The sequence below is a fragment of the Silurus meridionalis genome, chromosome 1 (genome assembly GCF_014805685.1).
Source record: "Silurus meridionalis isolate SWU-2019-XX chromosome 1, ASM1480568v1, whole genome shotgun sequence".
Classification (NCBI taxonomy): domain Eukaryota; kingdom Metazoa; phylum Chordata; class Actinopteri; order Siluriformes; family Siluridae; genus Silurus; species Silurus meridionalis.
Window position 1 is genome coordinate 6,306,367 of NC_060884.1, and position 11,573 is coordinate 6,317,939.

Consider the following 11,573-nt stretch of genomic DNA (forward strand, 5'->3'; position numbering starts at 1 on the left):
AAGACAGGCCAGGAAGTTTGTTTAGAGCAGGTCTATCTACCTTTAAACCATTAACACAGATATAAAGCTAAAGAAAGATTTAGGAAAAAGAAACATAACCTACATCGCAACTAGCAGGCAGAAAGCAGGATTCAAACCCTGATCCTCAATATCAAGTCAATTCAAGTCAAGAGGCTTTTATTGTCATTGCTACTATACACAGTGGTACACAGTACACAGTAAAAACGAGACAACAATAATAATAAATGATAGTGGAATGGTCTGAGATGAGTAATGAGTGTGTGTTGAGTGTTAAGTCTAGGACTTCAGTGAGGCACCAGCCTTAACCCACTGAACCATGGAAGAGATCAGATTGGGAAGCATGTTTAGATGAGGCACAAGCCTTAAACCACTGAGCGACCACTGCTGAAAAGCATGTGTGCTTTTTTGGAGGGTTCATACTTTGTTTCATGCCAGCGCAGTAAGAAAGAAGGCATGTAGGACTGGCTTTGAAACCTTATCACCAGCGTGGACTATATTAAGGACCATGTTCAGGCACAAGCCTTAACCCACTGAGCTACCACAGAAGTACTTTTTTTTTTTTTTTTTTTTTTTTTGGTGGAGTTATCTTTCATTAAAGACCAGGAAATCAAGAAATTAATCCAACACAGAAAGGACAGAATTGAAATGTTTTCAGAGTGGACAAGGTCCAGAAGTTTTATTTACCAACACATCAACCAGCTCGACCAGGAATCAAACTCTCAAACTCATCCTCGTGGGGACCCTGACATTAACCCACTAGGCTATCACATCTATGTATCTATGTATCTATGTATCTATCTATCTATCTATCTATCTATCTATCTATCTATCTATCTATATGATGTGAGGTCCAGTAACAGCTAAAACAGGTGGAAGTAATAACTACTATTTACTTAAGTACATGTCAGAGCCAAGACTTCTTTACTTTCACTCGATTGTGGATGGGAAAAAGCTGTTTTTGTGGCATGAGGTTTTGGCCCTGATGGTCCGTAGCCTCCTGCCACAGGGGAATGAGTCAAAAAGTCTGTCTCCAGGGTGAGAGGTGTCAACCACAATCCTAGTTGCCCTCTTCAGGGTCCTGGAGGTGAAAATGTCATTATTGACTTAACACAGATTTACAAGTAAAGAGCTTTTAAAATCACATGAGGTCAGAGGACTTTCAATTGCATCTAACAAACCATTCATCATCAATGAACATTATTCATTCATTTATTTCTGAAACTGTATGTAACACAGCAGATTTAAAGTGAAGTAAGAATACTCTGTATTATACAAAACACAAATACACAATGCATGTATAATGGACTGATTTGGACGTTTGTCTTCCTTTCTTTTTTCAAAATATAACAAAGCCAGCAGATCATGTCATGTATGTCTTAGGTTTACTGTAAACACATGAATAAATCCAAGCTTGTGTTTAAAAGCTGCTGCAATGGATATGGCTGGAACAGGTGAGTGTGATAAGTCTGCTGTCCAGTGTGCTGAACGGTTGCTTTTCTAATAGATCAGCATGTGTGGAGAGATAAACTGGTGTGTTTTTTGCTATTCACTTTGCAAGAGAGTGTGCCTAGTGTGCATACTAGTGTAACAGATAGACTGAGATGCTCTAGGATCCATTGCTTTTTCATATCCTCGGTACACTGCCTGTGTTTTATAACTCTGGGATTTTGTGCTCTTAGGTGTTACTGTATATAGTTCTGTGTGTGGGTGTCTTTGAAATACAAAGCTCTTCTTTTTCATCTGAAGTGCTGGTTTTCTGTCCTACAGGAGGCCTGAACGATGCCTGTCTTGCAGTTTATCGTGCTGCACTAAAGCTTCGTTCTCTGCAAAAACTATGCTATAGTAAGTGTGTAGAAACACATTCTGTGAGTAGAATCATGCTTTATATAACATTCAGTATTATGTTTTCCAACTGTAAAGAAAATTCTCTATGTTTCTTGTTTCATCAGGTTTATTGTAGCATTTTTAGCCAACTACTATAATAGTATTGCAAATCTGTTTAATCATGTTATATATGTGTAATTAGTTATTGTTATTATTAATGATAAGAAATATCCAGGGCAATTTTGTAACTGGGCTGAACAGCAAATTACCAAGTAAAGTGTCCAAAACACTTTTTTAATACAAACAAACAAACTAAAACTAAATTCTGTTTTAGTACAGTTGCATAAAATAACAACAAATTCAAGCATGGACATCCTTATGTGCTCAACACAGCTAATTTGTGAAGGGTAGCAATTTTTTATTTGTATAGAACTTTTACCAATGAACATTTTCTCAAATCAGCTTTACAGATAATGTGGTGATAAAAATGTGCTTTATAAATGTAAGTTTTTTCCTGATCAGCAAGCCGGTGGCGACTGTGGCAAGGAAAAACACCTTAGTCGACATTTTAACATTGGTAGTTATGTCATTGTGAAATGTCAGCAAAAGAAATTTTGTTTATCACATTATAGCAGTTAGCAACACTCTTGCCTCACCAGCCTTAAGTTAAAAAGGGAAATAATAGAAAAAACTACAAGGTTACAAGAAAAAAAGTAAAAAGAAAAACACTTGATGTAAAATTATTCTGTATCTAGTGGAACTTTAAACAATATGCATAACTACTCATCCTAGATATTATCATCGCTGTCTGTGTTTCAGTGCATATGGTCATGATCGGGGATTTGCGCTCGGCTTCTTGGACTGAAGGGGACTTGGGGAATATTTCCCAGGAAAGCTTGAAGCAGAGTCTGGAACAACTCTTCCAGGGTGTTTTACAGACTTTACCTGTTCAGGTGGTACCAGAAGCTACAGAGCAGACCGCCAGACTTCTCTTCAAACTTTATGACAGGCAAGAAACTAAATCAATTCCTTCATTTAACTTGTATATGTACAGTATGGATCTTTTATGGCATTATGTTTAGATTGATTTCTGATATTTTTATAGGGAGAAGACAGGCTTTGTCCTTCTCAGATCTGTAGAAGTGGCACTGATAGTTCTTTCAGGAGACACACTTTCAGCCAAACATAGAGGTCTGTATCATGTTTAAAATCTAGTTGACCCTATGCAGCCAATAATTCGTTTTTATATTATATAATTATACACAGCTATATTTATCATGCACAGCTATGAGTCATTTTATTGTTTTTATTTTCTGCAGCTCTGTTCCAATTGGCTGTTAGCTATGGCAGAAGGCAAGGTCAAGAGGACCTTTTTGTCAGCCATTCTGGCCTCAGGAACCTTCTGGATGACCTTAGTCAGGTCAAAAACCTTCATCAAATGATTCTGGTTGTCATCAATGAAATGTTGTACCAGTTATTAATTAGGATTCACTTGACTGGAATGGGACACTTTTTTTACTAGGTTTTTTATGATCCTCAAAGAGACATTTTAATCTAAAGGCATTTTGATCTAAAAGCATATTAGATGCCTGGAATTTGCTTCTATCGAAAGTATAAGTAGTATCCTCCATAGTCATCTGAGATAGCATGAACAAAATAGACATAACTGAAAGTGACTCTGACTAACTTCCTGTAACTCTGACTAACTTTCCCAGTACCAGTAACAACCGTGACCATTACCTTGATCTTACAAAGGGCTCCAGCCAAAAGGACTCTTGTGTAGGCATACGTAATTAAAATCATTCACAGCTCTGACTTAAATGTAAATAATGCTTGTCACTGCTTGTTAAGGTGCCAGCTGTGGTTCAGGAGAGTCATATATTTGGTCCGGTGGAGCCCGCAATCCAGTCCTGCTTCACTGGGGTATGTTCTTCTACACACAGATGTACAGACACAGACACATCTAGAAGTTCAATGTGTCTTTGACTTTACCTAGGTTATCAATGATAAAGCAGGGGAGGAGCATTTTGTGAACTGGCTTCGGTCGGAGCCTCGTTTGCTGCTATGGCTCTCCACGCTCTACAGACTCTCAGTTAGCGAGGATGTACAACACAGAGTGCGCTGCCATGCCTGCAAGGCCTTCCCCATCACAGGCATCAGGTAATTTGGTGTGTGTCTGTGTCTATGATGTGTCCTGCATATGTGTCATAATTTTGTTCATTGAATGCAGGGTTCAAGGTTGCTAAAAGGGCTGTCCTAAACATTTGACATGTAAAGGTATTGGTGTTTCGCAAGTGCCACCTTTTTTAATCTTATAAGTGGGATCCCGGTTTAATTTCCTCTAATGTGGACTATGTCTGCAACTAAATATGGTTTGGAAAATTATTGTGTAACTGGAATGGTGATTGTTGAGAAGTTGGAAAGATATCCAAAGCTATGGTGTATGTGGAAACTTGAGTGAAGAATGTGGTAGACAAGAAGTTATACTAAGATAATATGAATAATATAGATATGATACAGATTCCATAACTCCATAATGTATTTCCATAATGGATCTATTTGTTTTACTTTTTATATTTATATCAGTTGCAATTTATAATTAAAATTTTAATCAATTGTATCTGCCATTGAGACCTTTTCTACACAGGGTACTACACTGGCCAGATATTTGTAGATACCAGACCATTACATAATATATAGCGTTTGTTCATACTATTGCCAGAAATTGTATCCTGCAGCTTAAATGGGTCCCTTCACTAAAATTAAGGTGCCAAGCCCAAACCTGTACTATCATGACAATGCCTCTATGTGCAAAGAGAGCTTGAGCAAGGTTGAAGTGGAAAACCTGGAACCCTGACCTCAACCCTAATCAACGAATTCTCAACAATATGGTTCGACACCTGTACACCAAGCCTTTTCACCTAAAATTACTGGCAGCTAATTTAATGCCTCTGTGTGCCTAAATAAAGAGAAATTCCCACAGCAACATTATAAAATCTAGTGAAATATCTTCTCAGAGGACTGGAGGCTGTTATTGCTATAAAGAATTAATGTTTGATAAGCACTTTTAGTACAATAGGAATAAACATACAGTGATGCAATTTACATTTCAAACCTTCAAGTTTCTTTAATAATTTTAGCATTAGGAACTATTGGATTTTAGAATAGAATTTGGGCCCTTGAGGAAGGCCCTTATCCCTCTCTGTTTCAGGTCATTGTATCATGGCTGACCCTGTGCACTGATCCCAGCTTATAACATTGCTGAGATATGTGAAATAAGAATTTCACAGTGCTGTAATGTACACGTGACATTACATGTTTCTTGGTACTGACTATTAACACATTTTGACTTTATACATTCAGAATCACTATTGTTAAAAATTACTGTACAAATGCACATGTAAAGATTAGGTCTAACTGTATTGTGATCTACTGTAAATTTCACATGTGGACTCTTTGCAGGTATCGTTGTTTAAAGTGTTTGAATGTCCACCTGTGCCAGAACTGTTTCCTGGCCCAGAAACGTACAAGGAAGCACAAGCCTTCACATCCACTTCTGGAGTACTGCACTCCGGTATGGCTCATTTTAAATTTATCATTGGATTATACTCAGCAAAACACAATAAAATACCCTCTTAGCAATTCCATGGTATTATTTATAAAGGAATGACTGAGAGTGTTAAGCTTCGGAACGCTGTTCTCCTTTTTGAAAAATCCTGCTTAGCATTAAATGTTATGTAATAAAATCTTATTGTTATGATAAATATATTTTGCTTTACACCAGCCCTCTTTGAAGGAATCAATGGCATCATTGGCATCCAGTGCCCGCCATGTTCTTCTGCCACGGCGCTACACAAGGAGAGAAACAGAGAGACAGAGAGCACTTAAAGCAGGATCTTATGAAGAGAGACATTACAGGTATGGTATAGATAATATTTAGATGTAATAGAGTGTGTGTGTGTGTGTGTGTGTGTGTGTGTGTGTGTGTGTGTGTGAATCTTCTTGTCCTCTTTTCCTTAGTGCTCATGCTTCAGGGCTGCAGCAGCAGGAATGTGTGAAAAATCTGGAAGGTTTGGACGCCACTGTCTCGGAAAATGTTCTTCCTTCTCCACCTTCTTCCCCTCCCACTCCTTCTCACCCGCATCATAGCATGGAGTCTAAATCACTCCAGACAGATGAGTTGGACACACAGCCTCAGGTAGCTCTTTATAAATACAGCAGTGCTTTCAGCTTGTAATTTTGCTGATGCGTCTAAATATATTTGCCCAATGTTACAGAGAAAGATGTCATTACTCCAGAAGGACCTAAACATCACGCAAAAAGCCATGAAAGACCTCCAGAGAGATAAAGGGTAGTTTTATAATTCTTTTTGACCTAGTATAAATTGTAAGGGGGTGTGCCAGTGGCCATTTTTGACACTTTTGTGTGTGCTTTGTCATCAGGGTTCTGGAGAACGAATTCCAGGTGTGGAAAGTAGCTGCACAGTCAGAGCATGACTCTCTAGAAGGCAGGTGCACGGAGCTGAAGACCACCATGGAGGCACTGATCCAGCACAACCAACAGCTGGAGGAGGAGCTAGGACAAGTCAGACATGTGAGTGGGGAAAATCAGGGAGAGAAAGAGGAAAAGATAGACAAAAACAATAGGGAAAGCCAATGAGCCATATTTTCATTAAATGAATATACAGGAAAACTTGATGGGCAAATTTTGTTCACACCTTACCATAAGATTCCTACATAATTTTTTAAACATCCCAGTTCACATTTAAACAGAGGTGGGAGGTAACCAAGTACAAATACTTTGTTACTGTTCTTAAGTTGATTTTTCCGGTATCAGTACTTTGCTTAAGAGACAGTGGCATTGAGTTAAAGACAGGAGGTGGAGCTGGAGGTAGCAGAGCTAAAGATGAGGTTTTCATTATAAATGAATTTATTAGAGGGACAGCACATGTAGGACGTTTTGGAGACACGGTGAGTTAGACAAGATTGAGATGGTTTGGACATGTGCAGAGGAGGGACATGGGGTATATCGGTAGAAGAATGCTGAGGATGGAGCCACCAGGAAGGAGAAAAAGAGGAAGGCCAAGGGGGAGGTTTATGGATGTGGTGAGGGAAGACATGCAGGTAGTTGGGTTGAAAGAGGCAGATGTAGAGGACGGAGACGAATGATCCGCTGTGGCGAGCCCTAATGGGAGAAGCCGAAAGAAGAAGATGAAGTACTTTATTTTACTATTTATTTTTCGGATAACTTTTTACTTTCACTCATTACATTTTTACACAAATATCTGTACTTTCTACTTCTTACATTTTTAAAACAGGCTTGTTACTTTAGTTTTAATCTATTTGGTGAAATGTTTTTTTCTTCTCACTGTGCGCCATCAATCTATTTCCTGTCATTGTGTGGCTTTTTCAATCTACCACTGGTGTTTCATTTCCTGGCTCTCACACACCATTTATGTAGACTAGTTTATGACGATACAATGAGCAGGCAGAAGGCAACAAGAAGTTTGGGGTTAATGTGGCTGAGACAGAGGGAGTCAGTGGTGTAAACTTGACTGAGAACAAAGACATTCCTGATCACCTGATCGTCATAATCGTTTCTCTGCTTGGGTTCTATATGGTGGTTGTTCAGCCGGGATACATTAATTAAGTAACAACATTTAAAATTCTTTTGTATTAATATATTAATTAAGGCTGTCAAAATGCAAATGTATTTTAACGGCACAAATTTTTATTAAGGCGCGATTAATGCAGCGCGCATTTCTGTTTTCTGTTAAAAATACAAAGAAATAAATATTAAAGAGGCGAAATTAAAAACTTCAGCGCAACACGCATGCATTTACAATGTCCTTTCTTTACTCAGATATATATATAAAAAAGTCCACCGAAAGATAATTTTTAATAAGTAAACATTTGTTTCACTGATATGCCAAGTCTCAAATCAGCTGAAATTTGCCATGATGCCAATTAACCCTCTGGGGTCGACAAACACATCAGCGCGTTTCGTAGCATTTTTTTCTCATGATGCCTAAACGAACTTAAGTTACTCTGTCTTTTTTGGATTGTAGAGATAAGAGCAAAACATCATTTGAATCTGTAAAGGGTCTACTTTCATTTGTATTCACTCATAATAACAACAATACACTGTGCTTTTGTAAAAATAAAGGAAACCTACAGTGTGCGTTCTCTTCACAGACACGTAAATAAACCAACCTGAATCGCAATGAATACTTACCTCACAGACATAATACATATATGAATAGAAAGCTTTAAATGTCTACTTTTAAATAAACCAAGTTTATTCGAATACAATTATATTTTCTGATTACATAATCCATATGAAATTTAGAAGAGGTACAGTTTCGGTATCACCCCATTAACTGTCCGTGTGGAAACATAGCAAAGGTTCCATTTGGTGTTTTGATGATTTAGTAATTTAAGCATTTGCAAGAATATTTTGTCTTCATGCTCTGTTGAGTATGGTTTCACTAAAAATAAACACATTTGCTTGAAGCATCCATATTTGTCCATGCTTATGTTGATAAAGTATAAAACATTTTTATAGGGGGTAGAGGGGGTGTTAATCTATGGTACATTTAGAACAGATAAAAATGTGCGATTAAGTTGCGATTAATTAAGAGTTAACGCATGACAATCGTGTGATTAATCGCGATTTAATATTTGAATCGATTGACAACCCTAATATTAATATTATCTCATGCAGGCTTTAAGTATGAGAGGAAGAGAAGAGTCTGGCAGTGACATCCACACTCCTTCTCCTCAGCAAAGCAGACATGACACTAGCGAGAAACAGGGCACAGAAACTGAAAGTTCAGCATCAGTTACTACAGAAAAGGATCCGGAAGTAGCAACAGGTGAAGTGAGTGAGAGAGAACATCAGATGGATGAAAAACAGAATCTGAATGAGGTGCAAGAAGAAGAGCATAAAGATGTAGTTCTTACTGAAACCTCTGCAACTGAGACAGAAATTGAGACAGAGAAAAAGTTCAAAGTTGTTTGGGAGTCAGACGAAGATGTGAAGGAGGAAGAGGAGGAGGAGGATGTGGATGAGAAAAGTGAGGAAGACGAGCCACAACATTACAGAGTTACTGGAAACAGTACAACCTTAGACAGGTCTTTTGTGGTGGAGGATTCCGGGACAGATAACTCTGACGAGGAAGCAGATAAAGAAGAAGAGCTTAATGACCTAGTGCAGAGACTTCATGATGCACTTCTATCTACACCAACAGGCAAGTGTAAAGGATGATCAGGTCAGTTGCATACCTGAAGTGGCTTGATGCATTGAAACATTACTTAATTGTTTAATTCAATAAGATTCATTACAATGGTCTTATACAAAACAGCTCAAGGTTAATGTGGCTTTTTTATAATGTCCATTTTTTATAATAACTTCCTCTCTTCTAGGAAGATGTTCCACTAGATTGTGGTGTATGGATAGGGAGATTTGTGCTCATTCAGCCACACAGGGTGTTAGTAAAGTCACAAATTTATGTAAAGTAGGGAAGCCTGGGGTGCAGCCAGCATTCGTAATCATCCCAAATGTGTTCAGAGCTAAGAACTATACACTATTATTGTATAGGACTGATTACACATTCACATGGTAGCTCTAGAAACCTCTTCAGATAAAGAATAAAGACCTACTTTTTCACCACGCATTTAAAGGAACAGTTATGAAATAGTTGCTGTACTTTTACTATACTAAGTACTATAGCTTTTAGAATGACATGGAGATACTATTTGATGGAGGCTAGAAAGCATTTCTGTAGCTTGGTCTGGAAAATAGTGTCTACCAAATGCTGTAAATGTAAGCAAAGGTAACATGATAGCTAACATTTGATTTATATTTGAATATTGTGTTTCCTGCTATACAGGATGTGGGTCGCGTCAGACAGAGGCGCTTTTACAGGCAGCAGGAGGGGTTGGAGAATCAGTGGTTCACCTTGTTCATTCTTTCAAATCAATCACCTCACCAGTACAGGACATGGAACAGGGGTCAGCAAACGGTGATCTGCAGTGCAAAGCCTTGTGCCACGAAGCAGGTTTAATTTCCCATCAGTGAAGCCGAATAAATGTTTATATAAATAGAAAATAAGAATCTTTCGTAAAAAACAATGGATTTGGCATTAGTGGCATTGACAATCAAGACAAATGCAACTCCACACACCAGAGAACAGGGCCAGCTCTTGTAAAAGACTTTGGGGTTATGTGGATTTTTTGTCTCCCACATTCTCTCCTAGTCTTTTTGTAGAAACACCAAATGTATTATTTAATTATTTGATGCCTGTAATAATGTAAGTTGCCAGGCTGCTTCTTCCAAACCATTTTGTTTGCAAAACACACAATCTCTGACACAATTACATACATTTTACATCTTAACCATGCCACTCAACACTAAACCCTACTACAGCCAATGTTCTGTTGATAACTAAATTTAATCATTTCTACTGATTGGGCCAGAGTTTAATACCTTATTTAATTTAATTGAATAAAAGTGGTAATTTCTGTGTGCAGTTGTGTTCAAGTGAAAAGAAATAACCTAACCTGTAAAAAATATATCATTTCCTGTTTACTGATTACAAACATAGTGTAATTTCCTGACATTTGTCTAAACAGCTACACTTTTGAGAAGGTCTTTATGAGTAGCTTGTGATCTTTTTGTCATATGGATAGAAAAACCTAATTAATTCATTTGTTAAAGTAAAAAATATTTTAGAAATAAAAATAACCTTAAATCGTACACATTTTTTATATTTTTAATTTACTTTTAATACCATTGAATGTATTTTATACTATTTGATTGGTGGTTATTCCTTTTTTTATGTATATTAAAAAATCTGTGGTCGTCATGGTTGAAGAACTGTAAGTTGCTAAGCATATAAAAATATAAAATATTTTTTTTATTTGTAATGTTTATACAGTGCTTGTTAAAAGAATGGAAACAGGAAGTCTTTGGTGGTTTTTGAGACACATGCATGTTTCATTTGATTCTATGCAACAAACTTAGTAAAAGACAAAAACACAAGAATTGGATAGTAATCGTGTGGAGCAGGGAAGATTGGAGATTTATTTCAGGTGAACAGAATACTGACCCAACAGTCTAGAGCAGGGGTCTCCAATCTTTTCCAGAAAAGGCCAGTGTGGGTGCAGGTTTTTATTCCAACCAAGCAAGTCCACACCAAATTCTACCTGTTCAAATCTAATGATCTTCATTTTCAATGACTATCAGGTGTGACCATTGATTGGTTGGAATGAAAACCTGCACCCACACTGGCCCTTTCCTGGAAAAGATTGGAGACCCCTGGGATAGAGTGTTATCTCTCATGGAATAACCTGCCCACTTACAGCACCTAAATCCTATTGAACTGCTCTGGGATGAACTTGATTACAAGGTCAAAAAGAAATCGCTAACTAGTGAAGAACACAAAGGCACAGCATATTATTTGCTGAATGTTTGGAGAAATAAAGTGTCCAAATGCCAAGAGTTTGTAAAGCTGTTATTTATTTTACGGAATCTGTACATTTATATATTTGATACCATTATATCTTCCTACTAATAAATTACCTAGTTTGTTTCATATAAACCAAAAGAACCTGTATGTGTCTATTAAAAACCATACCTCGTTGTGTGCAAACTTTAAACAGGCAATATACACGTTATTGTTTTTTTTTACTTGTTTTTAAATGTGATTCATCCTGCCAGTGTGAAAT

General features: G+C 37.4%; 1 protein-coding gene across 1 annotated transcript; it reads left to right on the plus strand.

Moving 5' to 3' along the window:
• The first annotated feature begins 1,256 nt into the window (after window positions 1–1,256).
• On the plus strand, window positions 1,257–11,535 carry dytn (dystrotelin). The gene is made up of 15 exons (XM_046844113.1): window positions 1,257–1,272; window positions 1,374–1,472; window positions 1,789–1,863; window positions 2,665–2,854; window positions 2,951–3,036; window positions 3,165–3,265; window positions 3,697–3,768; window positions 3,842–4,005; window positions 5,308–5,419; window positions 5,630–5,763; window positions 5,866–6,043; window positions 6,123–6,196; window positions 6,288–6,438; window positions 8,569–9,094; window positions 9,737–11,535. Exons 2-15 carry the CDS (start codon window positions 1,454–1,456, stop codon window positions 9,922–9,924), a joined length of 2,070 nt encoding a protein of 689 aa, XP_046700069.1. The 5' UTR covers window positions 1,257–1,272; window positions 1,374–1,453; the 3' UTR covers window positions 9,925–11,535.
• The last annotated feature ends 38 nt before the right edge of the window (window positions 11,536–11,573 follow it).

Bases quoted from the DNA above. Each gene is read 5' to 3' on its own strand.
- dytn (XM_046844113.1), top strand. The intron at 1,864-2,664 runs GTAAGTGTGTAG...TCTGTGTTTCAG, and splicing joins TCTGCAAAAACTATGCTATA to TGCATATGGTCATGATCGGG. The intron at 5,764-5,865 runs GTATGGTATAGA...TCTTTTCCTTAG, and splicing joins TATGAAGAGAGACATTACAG to TGCTCATGCTTCAGGGCTGC.